Below are 16,118 nucleotides of genomic sequence, written 5' to 3'. Positions count from 1 at the left end.
CCCCCCCGCCCCGAAGGAGCCCGAGAGCCGCCACTACCTCCGCACCCCGGAGCTGGGGGGGGTCGGGGGTGTCCGTCCCCCCCAATTTTCGGTGGCCGTGGCACTTTCCCCACTCGTCCCCAAACTGGGGGGGGGGGGGGGCTCCAGGGACACCCCCATTCCCCCCCCCCGCACTTGCACTGGCCCAGTTCCCCCCCCCGAGGCCCCACTGGGGTTGTTGGTGGGGGGGGAAGCGACTGCTGTATATTTTCGTTTTTCTTTTTTTTTTTTTTAAATTATTATTATTATTTAAAACAACTCCGGCTCTATAATTTCTATTATTATTAATATTATTAATAATATTATTATTAATAATAATAATTAACTCGGCGATGCTCATCCTGTGGGGATAAAACCGTTATCAAGGCTGGAGGTGGCACCTGGTTCCAGTTGGGGGCTGACGCTGCACCAGCGCGGCAAAAACCCCGGCACGGCGTTGGCTGGCACGCTGGCACGGCGTTGGCTGGCACGGCGTTCACCAGCACCCCGGCACGGCGTTCACCGCCACCCTGGCATGGCGCTGCTGGCACGGCATTCGCTGCCACCCCGGCACGGTGTTCACCAGCACCCCGGCACGGCGTTCACCGGCACTGCGGCACAGCGTTCACCGCCACCCTGGCATGGCGCTGCTGGCACCCCGGCACGGCGTTCACCGCCACCCTGGCACGGCGCTGCTGGCACCCTGGCACAGCATTCGCTGCCACCCCGGCACGGTGTTCACCAGCACCCCGGCACAGCGTTCACCACCACCCTGGCATGGCGCTGCTGGCACCCCGGCACGGCATTCGCTGCCACCCCGGCACGGTGTTCACCAGCACCCCGGCACGGCGTTCACCACCACCCTGGCATGGCGCTGCTGGCACCCCGGCACGGCATTCGCTGCCACCCCGGCACGGCGTTCACCGGCACTGCGGCACAGCGTTCACCACCACCCTGGCACGGCGCTGCTGGCACCCTGGCACGGCACTGCTGGCACCCTGGCACGGCATTCGCTGCCACCCCGGCACGGTGTTCACCAGCACCCCGGCACGGCGTTCACCGGCACCCTGGCACGGCACCCGCCCAGCCATAGCGCCCACGGGTGCTAATCGGGCGCGTGGATCCGTTGGTGAAGGAGGAGGTTGGAGCTGCGGGTGTAACGGCGCCCGCAGTGGGCGCAGGGAAACGGGCGTTCGCCGGCGTGAGCCCGGCGGTGCCGGAGCAGCGCCGAGCGGTGCCGGAAGAGCCGGTGGCACTGGGGACAGCGGTGCGGCCGCTCGCCCGTGTGCCGCCGGCCGTGTTCCACCAGGCTGGCTCGCTGGGCGAAGCGGCGCCCGCACTGCCCGCAGGCGAAGGCTCGGTGCCCGCCGTGTGCCCGCCGGTGAGCCGCCAGCGCCGCCGGGTGCCCGAACCACCGCCCGCACTGCCTGCAGGCAAAGGGTCGCTGCCCGCCATGGGTGCCGGTGTGCGCCCGGAGGTGAGCCCGTCGGGCGCTGGCGTGACCCCGGCGGTGCCGCAGGAGGTTGGCGCGGTGGGCGAAAACCCACGGGCACTCGGGGCAGGCGTGGGGCCGTTGGCCGGCGTGGGCGCTGCGGCGGTGCCGTGCCAGGTAGGAGCTCTGGGTGTAGGCGCGGGGACAGTCGGGGCAGCGGTGCGGGCGCTCGCTGGGGTGCACCAACCGGTGCCGCAGCAGCGTGGCACTGAGGGCGAAGGCTTTGCCGCATTCGCCGCAGGAGAAGGGGCACTCGGTCCCGTGCAGCACCTGGTGCCACGTCAACGTGGCACTCGCCCCGAACTGCTTCCCGCACGCCCCGCACCGAAAGGGACGGGCACCCGCGGCCGTGGCATCGCCAGCGGCCTCACCGTGGCACTGGCTTGGCGCGGCGGCGTCCTCCTTGTGCTGGTGCTGTGGGGCCGATTCAGTGCTGCTGGTACCCGCCGTGTCTTGGCATCATGTCCCCGAATTGGCGCCGCTGGTACCCGCCGTGTCCTGGCATCGCGTCCCCGAATTGGCGCCGCTGGTACCCGCCGTGTCCTGGCATCGTGTCCCCGAAGTGGTGCTGCTGGTACCCGCCGTGTCTTGGCATCGCGTCCCCGAATTGGTGCTGCTGGTACCCGCCGTGTCCTGGCATCGCGTCCCCGAATTGGTGCTGCTGGTACCCGCCGTGTCCTGGCATCGCGTCCCCGAATTGGTGCCGCTGGTACCCGCCGTGTCCTGGCATCGCGTCCCCGAATTGGCGCTGCTGGTACCCGCCGTGTCCTGGCATCGTGTCCCCGAATTGGCGCTGCTGGTGGCTGTCTCGTCCCGGCACCCCGGCGTCGGTTTGGAGCTGCCGGCATCTTCCTGGTCCTGGTATTGTGTTCCCAAATTGGCACTACCTGTGCCAGCCCGGTCCTGGCGTGCCAACATTGGTTTGGCACCATCAGCACCTTCTTTGTCCTGGCGTTGTGGCCCTGAATCGGCGCTACCGGCATCAGCCCAAGCCCAACACCGCAGCAGCATTTTGGCACTGCCGGTGCCTGCCGTGTCCCGGTTGCCCGGTGTCAGTTCGGCACTGCCAGTGCCTGCCGTGTCCCGGTTGCCCGGTGTCAGTTCGGCACTGCCAACATCTGCTGGGTGTCGGCACAGTGGCCTGAAATTGGCACTGCCGGTGTCCTCACCGGCCTGACTCGCTGCCATCGATTCGGCGCTGCCGGCGTCGGCTCCAGCCCAGCATCATGGCCTCAAATTGGCACTGCCGGTGTCCATCCTGTCCTGGCACCCTGGTGCCGTTTCGGCACTGCCGCTGTCCATCCCGGGTCCTTCCTGCGGTGAGAGAAGAGGTGAGCAGGCAGCACCCAAGGGTGTCACCCCAGGGTGGTGGTGGCACCGCGCCCCTCCCCAGTACCAGGGATGCCGGGACACCGGTGCTGGGCCCAGCTGGTGCCAGGGTCGCTGGTGCCAGGGTCACTGGTGCCAGGGACAGGTCCCTGTGATCAGCTCGGTGCCATGGTACTGATGGGTCCCACTCCCTGGTGCTTCTCCCAGTCCCAGCCTGGTCCCCCAGTACCAGCCCAGTACACCCATCCCCTGCCAGTACTGGGGCCTTGCTGCCCAGTACAGCCCCCTCCTCCCCAGTACTGCCTCCTGCCGCTCCCCCAGCACTGGGCGCCCCCTCACTGGTGTCACCCCGGTACCGGCTCCCCCCGTACCGACCCCAGTCCCTGCTCCCCGGGCCCAGACCCCGGTTCCCAGTAATCCCCGGTTCCTCCTCCCCAGTCGCGGTATCCCCCGATCTCAACCCCCTCCCTCCCAGTACTGGCTTCCCGGTCCCAGCCCCCCCCGTTCCTGGTATCCCCCGTTCGCGTCCCAGTTCCTCCCATACCGGCCCCCAGTCTCTGCTCCCGGGACCAGACCCTGTTCCCAGTATCCCCCGGTTCCTGATCCCTGTTCCCGGTATCCCCCGTTCCCATCCCTCTCCCCTCCGGTCCCAGTTCCCCCCGTACCGACCCTCAGTCCCTGCTCCCCGGTCCCAGTCCCCGGTTCCCAGTATCTCCCAGTTCCTGCTCCCCGTTCCCGGTATCCCCCGTTCCCATCCCTCTCCCCTCCGGTCCCAGTTCCCCCCGTACCGACCCCGGTCGCAGCTCCCCGGTCCCAGCACACCCCCCCCCCGGTGTCCCCCCCCCCCCGGTCCCGGCGGGGGCTCCGCCCCTCGGCGGCTCCGCTCGTGACGCCCCCTGGCGGCCGCGGGCCGCGCTGCGCGGGGGGGACCCCGGGGCGGGGGGGGGACATCGTGGGGACCCCCAGGGGGGGAGACGACACCACGGGGACCCCCGGGGGGAGGGGGGGGGACACGACACCGTGGGGACCCCCGGGGGGGGACGACACGGGACACCTTGGGGGGCAGGGACCCCCGGGTTGGGGGGGACACACGTGGGGACCCCAGGGGGGGGAGAGGGGGGGGACACTGAGGGGAGCCCCGGGGGAGGGGGTACATACATTGGGGTGGGGCAGGGGCGAGGACGGGGACAGGTGGGGGACCCGTGGGGCCACCCGGCACCGCCACGGCACAACTGGCACCGTGATGGGACACCTGGCATCACCACGGCACAACCAGCACCATGATGGGACACCTGGCACCATGACGGAACACCCGGCATCACCATGGCACAACCAGTACTGTGATGGGACACCCAGCACCACCAGCACCATGATGGGACACCCGGCACTGCCACAGCACGACCAGCACTGTGATGGGATACCCAGCATCGCCATGGCACAACCAGCACTGGCACGGCACAACCAGCACCATGACGGGACACCTGGCACCATGACGGGACACCCGGCATCACCACAGCACAACCAGTACTGTGATGGGACACCCGGCACCGCCATGGCACAACCAGCACCGTGATGGGACACCTGGCATCACCACGGCACAACCAGCACCACCACAGGACACCTGGCACCACGACAGCACACCCGGCACCGCCACAGGACACCCGGCACAGCTGCGGCACAGCCGGCACTGCCATGGGCCACTCGGCACCGCTGTGGGACACCTGGCACAGCCATGGCACACCTGGCACCACCAGAGGACACCCACTACAACCATGGGACACGCGGTACCACCACAGGCCACCTGGCACTACCATGGGACAGCCAGCACCACGGTGGCACACGGCACCACTACGGCACACCCAGCACCTCCATGGGACAGCCAGCATCACCGTGGCATGCCTGGCACAACCACGGGACATCTGGCAATGCCATGATACAGGTAGTACAACCATGGGACACCTGGCACCACCATGGCACACCCAGTCCCACCGCAGCCCCACATCCCCGTGCCCACCCCGTGGCGGCGGGTGCCCGCTCCCACCGGGTACGATAAGCCGGGTGCCGGCGGGCAGCCGGGGCGCTGTGGCCGGGGCTGGCGGGTGCTGATAGCACCCGGCTCTTCCTGCGTGGCCAGAGCGGGCGCGGGGCCAAGCACCGACCCCAGGGCCACCCGGCTGGGCCGTGGGTGCCAGGCTGGGTGTGGGGGCACCCTGGTGTGCACAGGCGCCAGGGATGTGCCAGGCACGGGGGCACCCTAGTGACAGGGACACCATGGGCACTGCCATGGGTGCACCCTGGGCATGGGGACACCACGGGCACTGCCATGGGTGCACTCTGGGCATAGGGACACCCCGGGCAGAGCCATGAGGACACCCCTGGCATGGGGACACCCCTGGCATTTCCATGGGTGCACCCCGGGCATGGGGACACCATGGGCACTGCCATGGGTGCACCCTGGGCATGGGGACACCCCAGAGATTGCCATGGGGATACCCCTGGCATGGAGATACCCTGGGCATGGGGACACCCCGGGCAGTGCCATGAGGACGCCCCCGGCATGGGGACACCCCAGAGGTTGCCATGAGGACACCCTGGGCATGGGGACACCCCCGGCAGTGCCATGGGTGCACCCTGGGCATGGGGACACCCCTGGCATGGGGACACCAAGCCCTCGCTCTCCCTGAGCCCCCCACATGCCACCCAGCCCCCTTTTCCCCCCACCCAGGCAGCACCCTTGGCCCCCCCGCCCCCTCCCCAAGACACCTCATGCCCCAAGACCCCCCCGGGCACACCGGGACACCCCGCTGGGGACCGTCACCAGCGATGCCACCTCCGGCCAAGCCTTGGGGTGCAGAGACGGAGGCGCTGGGTGCTCGGGGGCCCCTTGGAGGCCCATCCCCAGGGTGGGGGTGCATCCGGCACCCCCACCCCACCCACTTCCCGCAGGCTTTTATCGGAGGGGACACTCGCTGGGCACAACTCTGGGCGCCGCGGTGACCATGTACGGCAACATCGAGTCCAGCCAGGGCGGGCAGGGGCAAATGCGGGTGCTGGGACCCGGCGGCAGGGAAGGTAGGGAGCACCCTGGGGTGCTGGTCGGGGTGGGGGTTCGCCCAGCAGTCCCCTAACGTGCACCCCGTGGCACTTTTGGGGTGCTGGCAGAATCCCCTGGCTCTGTGCCCGGTGCCCAAGAGGGGTCCCTAGGGTGGGCGGTGGCACCTACAAGGGGATACCCCAATTCTTGGTGCCCAAGAGGGGTCCCCAAGGTGAGTGGTGGCACCTCGAAGGGGCTCTGCCGATTCCTGGCGCCCCAGAGGGGTCCCTGGGGTGGGTGGTGGCACCTAGAAGGAGGTCCCCCAATTCCCGGTGCCCCAGAGGGGTCCCTGGGGTGAGTGGTGGCACCTAGAAGGGGGTCCCCCAATTCCCGGTGCCTGAGAAGGGTCCCTGGGGTGGGCGGTGGCACTGGGAGGGATGCCAGGTGACCGCGGGGGGTCCCCTGGGGTGGTTGGGGACCCTCCAGGGGACACTCTCCCACCCCCAGTGCCCAAGAGGGTCCCCAGGGCAGACGGTGGCACCAAAGGTGACCCTCATTGCCACCCTCAGTGCCCAAGAGGGTCCCCAGGGCAGACGGTGGCACCAAAGGTGACCCTCATTGCCACCCTCGGTGCCCAAGGGTGATCCCCGGGGTGGTTGGAGACACCCGAGGAGGATCCCCCCCACCCTGGTACCCAACAGGGGGGTCCCCAGAGCAGTGCCACCAAGAGGAATCTCCCATCCTGGTCACCCCGAGCGAAGTCCCTGGGGATCGTGGTGGCACCGGGAGGGGGAACGGTGACAAATGCCATCCTCCCCAGCCTGCAGCGACCCGTGCCCCGCGGAGGAGAACCCCTACGAACCCCTGGACCCCCCCATCACCGTGCCAAGCCAGAAGCACGTGCCCGACCCCCCAGGTACGCCGGCATCGCCGGCGGGACAAAACCCCGTCGTGGTTAAAGCCGGTGCCGCTCGGCTTGGCCAAACCATGGGGTCGGGCATCACTCACCCCCCCTCCTCCCCAGCCTCGGGGTGCTGCTCCAAGGAGAAGCTGGTGCTGGTGGGTGCCGTGGCCCTGGGGGTCTCGGTGCTGCTGAACGTGGTCTTCCTCGCCGCCGGCTCCCGGCACAGTGAGTAGCGCCGTTCCGGTGAGCCCCCTTCTACCGGCGGCCGCCATGCCGGTGCTGCTGGTGGGGTGGGGGGGCAGAGTTAAGGTTATTGGGGTGTCAATAACGGTGACTACGTGTGTGTCCCCCCCCCCCCCAAAAAAAAAGTTGCGGCGCTGACGGCGGCGCTGGAGGCGGAGAAGGCGAAGGAGCTGCCGAACGCGGGTGCGTGTGTCCGCGGTGCGGGTGTGGGCACCCCCTCCCCACCAAATTTCCGCGGTGACGCCCGCGGACGCGGTGTGCCCCCCCCACCCCACCCACCACCCATCACCGGGCTCCTCTCCGCAGCCTCCCGCTCCTTCCTGCTCTACAACGAAGCCCACGGCAAATGCGTGGAAGCCAGCGGGCACCAACTGACGGCCGCGGCGTGCCGGCCCGATGCCGCGGCGCAGCGGTTCCAGTGGTTAACCGGAGGTCGGCTGCGGGGTTGGGAGAGCCAACGGTGCGTTACGGCGGCCCGCGGGCAAAACCTGGCGCTGGTCAGGCTGGAGCCGTGCCGCGCCGGCGGCGAGCTGCAGCGGTGGGAGTGCCGCGCCGGCGGGTTGTTGGCGCTGGCCGGTTACGAGCTCTACTTCAATTACGGCAACAACCAGCGGCAGACGGTGATGCTCTACGCCGGCGACCGCGAGTGGAGCCGCTGGGTGGTCCACGGGACCAAAGCCGACGTCTGTTCCCGCTCCTGTCAGTCCCGGAGTCTTAATCCCAAAAAAATCCCCCCGAAACTAGCCCAAAATGCCATAATCCTGATCCAGGCCTAGCCCTAAATACCCAGGATTGAAATGAATCCCAATCTAATCCCAGCTCCTCACCCTGCTATAGCCTGAAAAATCTAGGATTTAAGATAATCCTAATTTAGTCCAAACTTTGACGTAGTCCTAACCCCAGCCAAGGTTTAAACATGTAGGATTCAAGCTCAGCCCAAACCCCAGTGGGATCCCAACCCATTCCTAACCCTAAATATATGGGATTTAACCTAATCCTGGTCTAATCCCAACCCCAACAGGACCCCAACCCAGTCCTAACCCTAAATATATGGGATTTAACCTAATCCTGACCTAATCTCAACCCCAACAGGACCCCAAGATGGTCCTAATCCTAAATATATGGGATTCAACCTAATTCTGGCCTAATCTCAATCCCCAATGGGACCCCAAACTGGTCCTAATCCTAAATATATGGGATTTAACCTAATCCTGACCTAGTTGAAAGCTCAATGGGACTCCAACACGGTCTTAACTCGAAATGTAAAAGATTTAAGCTAATCCGGACCCAGTCGAAACCCCAATGGGACTGGAACCCAGTCCTAACCCTAAATACACAGGATTTAACCTAATCCTGATTTAGTCTAAACCCCAATGGGACCCCAACTTGGTCCTAATCCAAAATATATGGGATTTAACCTAATCCTGACCCAGTCTAAACCCCAACGGGATCCCAAAGCAGTACTAACCCTAAATATACAGGATTTAACCTAATCCTGACCTAATCTCAACACCAACGGGACCCCAACCCGGTCCTAACCCTAAATATAAAGGATTTAACCTCATCATGACCCAGTCTAGACCCCAACGGGACCCCAACCCGGTCCTAACCCTAAATATAAAGGATTTAACCTCATCATGACCCAGTCTAGATCCCAACGGGACCCCTAGTCCGGTTCTAACCTGAAATATAAAGGATTTAAGCTAATCCTGACCCAGTCTAGACCCCAACCCAGTCCTAACCCTAAATAAAAAGGATTTAACCTGATCCTGACCCAGTCTAGACCCCAATGGGACCCCAACTGGGCACATCCACTGGCTCCCACAGCCGGGGTCATTTCTCCAGCCAGGCTTGTCCCCAGTTTATGGGGTCTCGCAGCTGGTGAGCTGACCCCCCCCCCCCCCCCCTTTTTCTCTGTCCCCCCCCTCCTCCCCAGGCTGTCCCCCTTGCTCCGAAGGCTGGACCTATTTCGGGAATTCCTGCTATTTCTACTCCAAGGCGCCGAGTTCCTGGGAGAACGCCCAGCGCTTCTGCGCGCTCCTGGGCACCCAGCTCCTGGAGGTGGACGGCCCCGAGGAGAAGGTGAGGGGCAGGGGGGCACAGATATGGGCATCGGGTCCTACCAAGGGTGGGCAGGGGGTCGTGGGGGGGCTCTGCCGTGGAGGTGACGCTGCTTTTGCCCCCCCCCCTCCCCAGGATCACATCCGGGCCACGCTGCGAAGCTCCTCCTGGCTGGGCATCAGGGATGAGGAGGTGGAGGGTACCTGGAAGCGGGCGAACGGGACCGTCCTACCCCGAGAAAGCGGGTACGGGTGTCCTCAGCGGGCACTCAGGGATCTTTGGGGGGGGGGGGGGTGGGGGGGCACCTCTAAACCATCCCGATCCCCCTCCTCGTCGCAGCTGGTGGCACAGGAACGAGCCGAACGGCGGCACGCAGGAGAACTGCGCGGCGGTGAGGGAGGACGGCGAGTGGTACGACTACCCCTGCACGAGCCAGCTCGCCTGGGTGTGCGAGGGACACCCCTGAGCGTGCCAGGGGCACCCCAAAAGGTGCCCCCCCCCCCAGCACCCACCACATCCCCTCAGAGAGGGGCCCCTCGGCCCCTCTCCGCTTGCCACATCCGACCTGCAGCGCTCCCAGATGTAGCCCTGACCTTCGGCACGTCCGTTTGGGGTCCACGGATGGATCTCCGGGGAAAATTCGGGGGGCACGGGGTGAACCGGGGGGGGAGGTCCCTGCGGAGAAATAAACACGTGTGCGGAACGAGGCGCTGGCCCAGTGACGCAGAGCGAGCAGAGAGGGGGGGCTGTGTGGGATGGGGGACCCCCAGGAGCTGGGGTGGGTGGATGCGGGATGGATCCCGGTGTTGGGTTTGGGGGTGTGTCCCCCCCCCCCCCCCGGCAGAGAAGTGGTGGTTTGGGGGGTGATTCTGGTGATGCAAAGGGGTCTTGGCCCCCCCAGGTTCCCCACAAGCCCCCATGATCCCTGCAGGCTCCCCAAAATACCCCACAGACCCCCAGGTATCCACCCTGACTCCCAAATACCCCTCCAGATCCCCCAAATACCCCCCCAGACCCCCGTAACCCCCCTCCAGACCCCCAAATATCCCTCAGACCCCCAAGTACCCCCCCAGAACTCTGCAAGTACCTCTCAGGGGTCCCCCAAATACCTCCATGAACCCCAAATAACCCCCCCAGACCACCCCAACACCCTCCAGACCTCCCTAAATACCCCTCAGACCCTCCCCCCCGCCCCGAGCTCCCCCAGTTAGCCCCCAGGACCTCCAAATACCCCCAGACCCCTCTAAATGTCCCTCCAGACCCCCAAATATTCCCCAGGGCTCCCCCAAATACCCCCAGACCCCTCTAAATCCCCCCCCGACCCCCACATACCCCCTAGACTTCCCTAAATGCCGATTTCCAACCCTGCAAACTGGGTTAGAGAGTTTCTGTCCAGATTTTCGGTGACAGGGGGGCTCTAGGAGGGTCTGGGGGCTCTAGGAGGGTCTGGGGGCTCTAGGAGGGGTCTGGGGGGGATCAGGGGGGATCTAGGAGGGTCTGGGGGGGTGGAATGGGTCTGGGGGGATTGGGGGGCTCTAGGAGGGGTCTGGGGGGATCAGGGGGGCTCTAGGAGGGGTCTGGGGGCTCTAGGAGGGGACTGGGGGGATCAGGGGGGCTCTAGGAGGGGTCAGGGGGCTCTAGGAGGGGTCTGGGGGGATCAGGGGGCTCTAGGAGGGGTCAGGGGGGATCTAGGAGGGGTCTGGGGGGATCTAGGAGGGGTCTGGGGGCTCTAGGAGGGGTCTGGGGAGATCAGGGGGCTCTAGGAGGGGTCAGGGGGCTCTAGGAGGGGTCTGGGGGGATCAGGGGGCTCTAGGAGGGGTCAGGGGGCTCTAGGAGGGATGGGGGACAGGGATGGGGGACAGGGATCGGGATCGGGGATGGGATCAAGGATGGGGGGTGGTACCGGGATCAGGGACAGGCATCGGGGTCGAGGACAGGGACTGGGACTGGGACTGGGGACAAGGATGGGGATCGCGGACACTGATCGGGATTGAAACCAGGATCAAGGACCAGGACTTGGATCAGGGAGAGGGATCGGGACCAAGACTGGGCTCAAGGACAGGGACCAAGGACTGGGATCAGGATCGAGGACAGGGATTGGGATGGGGGACCTGGATCAGCTACCGGGGACAGGGATCGAGCTTAGGGACTGGGATTGGGACCAGGACCGGGAGCAGGGACACGGAACAGCAACTGGGATCAGGATTGGGACCGGAACTGGGATCAGGGACAGTGGCCAGGGTCGGGATCGGCGAGCAGGATCAGGACCAGGGACAGGCATCAGGGACAGGGAACTGGGAAAGGACACTGGGAACCAGGTACTGCCACTGGCACCAGGTACCAGCACTGGAGACTGGCGCCAACACCAGGCAATGGGCACCAGCACTGGGAAGGGCAGGGAACTGGGAACAGGACTGGGAATTGGCACTGGCAATGGCACCGAGCACGGACGCTGGCACCAGGAACTGGCACCGGGAACTGGGCAATGCACACGGGGCAGAGACAGCACCGGATAACGAGCACCGGGCACTGCTGGGTGGCACATGCCGGGGAACGCGGCACCCACATCCTGCACCGGCGCCTGGCAGCAAACACCTTTATTGAAACCAGAGCCGGCTCCGGCACAGATGCCATGACTTGGGGTGCCCAGCCCGGCTCTGCCACGTGCCCGTGGCCTCCTCGGAGGCGAAGGCGTGAGGAGGAGGATGAAGAGGGAGGTCATCTGCCAGCTGTGGCACCAAACTACCAGCGGTGTGTCGGCACCTCTCCTGTGCCGGGGCACTCATGGGCAGCTCCAGGAAGCCCCTCGGTGCGTCCCCCAGCCGGCGCGGTGCCACAGGGTGCGGGCGCTTTGCCAGCCTTGACTCTTCCCTCGTGGTTGTGCCGAGGGCTCCTTGGCACAGATGGCACCGCCGGGGCTTATGCCAAGGACCTGAAGGTGCTGAAGTGGGGCACCGCATCGGGGGATGCCCGGGGGTCTCTCTGTGGGGATGCCAGGGACGTGCCAGTGCTGCTGCCAGCTCCTGCCTGCACGTTCTTGCAGGGGGGGTAGAGGTGGGGGTGAGCTGGGGTGGCAGCCGGCTGCGCCCGTGCTGAGCCCGTGCCGCTCTGGCAGGCGGACGGACCCCCAAAACCAACCCCAGGTGGGTGCTAGCACCCCACAGCCGCCCTCACTCACCACGCTGACGCCGTAGGCGCAGTTGTCATAGGAAAGCTCTGCGGAGAAAATGGGGACGGGGGTGTTTTTGGCGTGCCAGGGGTAGCGGCGGTGCCGCCTGGTGAGGGGGCACCACCCTGGCATGGGGGTCTAGGCCTTACCCGTCGTGGGGTACCGCGTTTCCGTCCAGCACGACGACTGCTGCCTGCGAAAAGAAAGCCGGTGGCAGCGCGGCGGGCAGGGAGGAGGCAGCGGGGAGCCCGATGCCACGGCTCGGCCGGGGGGTTCTCGGGGGGTTTCGGAGGTGGTTTCGCCGCGGAGGTGCCAGCTCTGGCCACTCTCACCTCTTTGCCCGCTGCCGCCTGGCCTCGACTGGCGAGAGAGAAAACAGAGACGGGTGGAGGCGCAGCCGGGCGCAGCCGCGCGGTGACACCGGGGAGGACCCAGCGGTGCCCTCGAACCCCAAACAGCGAATCCCCCCGGCCGGTTCCTGACACCGGTGACTCGCCCAGAGCCCGCGGCAACCAAGCAGGGATCTGCTTGCCGGCACCGGCACGCTCGCTCCCGAGGTGGCACTGGACCATGTGCCGCCCCGGCGGCGAGCTCCGAGGTGCCAACCGCTGGCACTCCCCGGTTATGAGTCCCCAGCGAGCACGGCCATGCTGGTGAGAGCACCCGTGCCCCACGCACCTTGCCAGGCCACCGCCGCCGTCACCAGCAGCAGCAGCACCAGTCCGGCCATGCTGATGGCAACTGGGAGAAGCCAGGAGCGACCTGGAAGGGAAGCGAGGGTGGGGGGTCACCCACAGGGAGACCCCCAGTGCTGCTGCAGAGCGGAACTGGGAACAAGCCACCGGCACTGCCGGGTGGATCCCCCGTGCCAGTACCTTGCCGCAGAGTGGTGGAGGTGGGCAGGGGATGGCTGGTCGGGGCGGCGGTGGGGGGCTGACAGCTGGCATCACCAGAGGCTGGGGAGAAACATGCCGGGTTTGGGTTGGTGGCGGCCCCGGTGCCCCCGGTGGGACCCCGCGCCCCTCGTGGCTGTAGGGTGCCCCCCACCACCACCCCGCCGGCATCGCACCGCCCGCACCGTTCACCACGATCTCCATGCTGAACGCCGACATCTGCCAGGCGCTGCCGTTATAGCTCCGGTACCGGCACTGGTAGCACTGGGAGGCCGGCGTGGCCCCATCCAGGGTGAACTCAACCTCGTGCTGACCCGGCTCGGCGGAGACGCTCTGCGTGGCGACGCCGGCGCCCACCGCGAAGAGATCGAAGGTGCTGCCGGCGTAGCTCCGCGGGGCGAAGCAGATGATTTTCGGGGGACCCTCGTCCTCCGGGGAGAGGAGCCCGAGCGGCGGCGGAGCGAGCCTCGGCGCTGCCACGGCTCCTGCCGGAGAGCGACGGTGACGGGGAAGCCGGATCTGACCAGCAAGCCACTGGTGTGGTGGCCAACTCCGGCTTGGTGGCCAACTCCGGGTCGGCCAACCCAAACTCAGGTAGGGGTGGAGGAAACGTACCCGCCACGAGGAGGAGAAACACCAGCCTCATCATCCTCATCCTCCTGCTCCGGGGTGAAGGTCAGGGACGGCGCCGCCACGGAGCCCCCGAGGTGCCGGAGCTCTCTGCCGAAAAGAAGAACAAGGATTTTGGTCAAGATGAAGTTTCATCACCCAGGAAGGAAATGACAGAGTGTCCCTGAGCACAGACTGGGCTGATTTTTTTTCCCATTGCACAAAAAAGGCTTTTTCCACCCTAAAACCGGAGCGGCGTGAGCTCAGCAGGACACAAAACTGCCTCCTCCCCCGCGGGATGCCATTTCCTGCGGCTCATTCCCCCAGTTAACAACTGGTGTCGTTAAAAAAGGGGTGTAAACAGGGCGTAAAGGGTGTCACTCCGGACTGACACCCAATGGGGACACTCACACCCTCAGCGGGGTCGGGACAGCTTGAAACAGCTCCAGCAGTTTCGCTCCGGCACAGCCGGCGGCTCCTGCCAGCTCTGCCGGCGCCGGCGGGAATCGTTCTGCCCAGGAGGTGGAACGGAAGCCGGAGCGCGGCGGGAAGCGGCACGGAGACAACGAGGGGCAGCTCCAGGAGTGCCCCATGCCAAGGGTCGCCCACGGTGCTCCAGCCCTCGGATCAGCCTGACCCCTGAGGAGCACCGCTCGTCACTGGTCACCACTGGGACATTGAACTGGTCGCCAAGACTCTTTGAGTGCAACCAGCCGGCCAATTCCTTCTCCACCAAGTGGTCCATCCTTGTCTCTCCAGTTTAAAGACAGGGATGTTGGGTGGGAGAGTACCAAACACTTTGGATAAGTCCTGGTGGACGCCGTCCGTGGCTCTTCCCTTCCCCATCGACGCCGTAACCCACCATGGAAGGCACCAAACCAGTCCGGCAGGATTGGCCCCTCGTGAAGCCATGTTGGCTGTCACCCATCACCGCATGTTCCATGTGCCTTGGCACAGTCGCCAGGAGGATCTGCTCCAGGATGTTACTGGGCACAGACTGGTCTGTAGATCCCTGGGTCTCCTTTTTAAAGATGGGGGCTGTTTCCCCTTTTCCAGTCGGTGGGAATTTCACCAGTCTGCCACCACTTCTCAAATCGGATGGATAATGGTTTAGCTACTTCATCCACCAGTTCCCCGAGGAGCCGCCGATGCACCTCATCAGGTCCCACGGACTGGTGCACCTTCAGGTGCTTCAGATGGTCAATGTGCCCCAAGACAGCGCAAATCCAGACCAGGGCCTCCAAACCTGCCCCAGGGCCCCCTAGATCTGCCCCAGGGCCCCCCAGATCTGCCCCAGGGCCCCCCAGATTGGCAGCCAACCACCTAAATCTGACCCAGGGCCCCCCCGGATCCACACTCAACCACCTAAATCTGCCCCAGGGCCCCCAAACATACCCCAGGGCCCCCCAGATCTGCACCCAACCATCTAAATCTGCCCCAGGGCCCCCCAGATCTGCCCCAGGGGCCCCCAGATCTGCACCCAACCATCTAAATCTGCCCCAGGGCCCCCCAGATTTGCCCCAGGGCCCCCCCAGATCAGCACCAAACCACCCAAACCTGCCCCATGGCCCCCAAACCTGCCCCAGGGCCCCCCAGATCTGCCCCAGGGGCCCCCAGATCGGCACCAAACCACCTAAATCTGCCCCAGGACCCCCCACATCGGCACCAAACCACCAATATCTGCCCCAGATCCACACCCAACCACCCAACTCTGCCCCACGGCCCCTCAAATCTGCACTTAATGACCCAAATCTGCCCCACAGCCCCTAAATCTGCCCTTAATGATCCAAATCTGCCCCACGGCCCCTCAAATCTGCACTTAATGACCCAAATCTGCCCCACAGCCCCTCAAATCTGCACTTAATGACCCAAATCTGCCCCACAGCCCCTAAATCTGCACTTAATGACCCAAATCTGCCCCACGGCCCCTCAAATCTGCACTTAACCACCACAATTTGTACTAAATGACCCAAATCTGCTCTTAATCACCAAAATTTACACTTAATGACCCAACTCTACCCCGGGCCCCACCGCAGTGCATTGTGGGACGCCGCCTCCCCTCAGGGGGCGGCCGCGGCCCCTGGGCTGAGGCGAGGCTATGAGGGGGGCGGGCGCCGGTCCGCGCCGCCCAATGAGACGTGAGAACGCGGGGCGCGCCGGGAGCAAGGAGCCAATTAGAGGAGTGGGATTGGGGGAGGCGTGGCAACGCCGCGGCCGCGAGGACCCCGGGCTGCGGGGCGGCCGAGGCGCTGCCTGAAGCTCCGCCGAGCCTCTCCCGCCTCAGGCGCTCGCCGCAGCCACCCCCGCCCGCCGGGCCCTTCGCGGCGGAGGGGCGGGGCCTGCCTTAAAGGCGCCGCGCGGCGGAG

At 65.6% G+C, this 16,118-nt stretch overlaps 1 protein-coding gene across 2 annotated transcripts; it reads left to right on the top strand.

The window, feature by feature from the left end:
* Positions 1 to 5,838: 5,838 nt before the first annotated feature.
* Positions 5,839 to 9,571, top strand: LOC147526079 (macrophage mannose receptor 1-like). Of its 2 annotated transcripts, XM_086630530.1 has the most exons (8): positions 5,880 to 5,911; positions 6,694 to 6,789; positions 6,898 to 7,002; positions 7,147 to 7,203; positions 7,327 to 7,719; positions 8,957 to 9,102; positions 9,217 to 9,326; positions 9,421 to 9,571. In XM_086630530.1, the coding sequence occupies exons 1-8, from the start codon at positions 5,881 to 5,883 to the stop codon at positions 9,545 to 9,547; spliced, it is 1,065 nt and encodes a 354-aa protein (XP_086486656.1). In that variant the 5' UTR covers position 5,880; the 3' UTR covers positions 9,548 to 9,571. The 2 variants fall into 2 exon arrangements, with proteins under 2 accessions (XP_086486655.1, XP_086486656.1); XM_086630529.1 differs by having other exon boundaries at positions 5,839 to 5,911; positions 6,694 to 7,002.
* The last annotated feature ends 6,547 nt before the right edge of the window (positions 9,572 to 16,118 follow it).

Source organism: Tauraco erythrolophus, unplaced genomic scaffold (assembly GCF_009769465.1).
Source record: "Tauraco erythrolophus isolate bTauEry1 unplaced genomic scaffold, bTauEry1.pri scaffold_126_arrow_ctg1, whole genome shotgun sequence".
Classification (NCBI taxonomy): Eukaryota; Metazoa; Chordata; class Aves; order Musophagiformes; family Musophagidae; genus Tauraco; species Tauraco erythrolophus.
The sequence above is the reverse complement of the archived record's forward strand: the minus strand, read 5'-3'. Positions and strand labels throughout refer to the sequence as shown.

What these genes read in the sequence shown, in the direction of transcription:
- LOC147526079 (XM_086630529.1), top strand. Translation starts at nt 5,839, where the DNA reads ATGTACGGCAACATCGAGTCCAGCCAGGGCGGGCAGGGGCAAATGCGG. An exon ending in CGACGTCTGTTCCCGCTCCT is followed by an intron (nt 7,720 to 8,956) that starts GTCAGTCCCGGA and finishes CCTCCTCCCCAG; the next exon opens with GCTGTCCCCCTTGCTCCGAA. An exon ending in GTCCTACCCCGAGAAAGCGG is followed by an intron (nt 9,327 to 9,420) that starts GTACGGGTGTCC and finishes TCCTCGTCGCAG; the next exon opens with CTGGTGGCACAGGAACGAGC.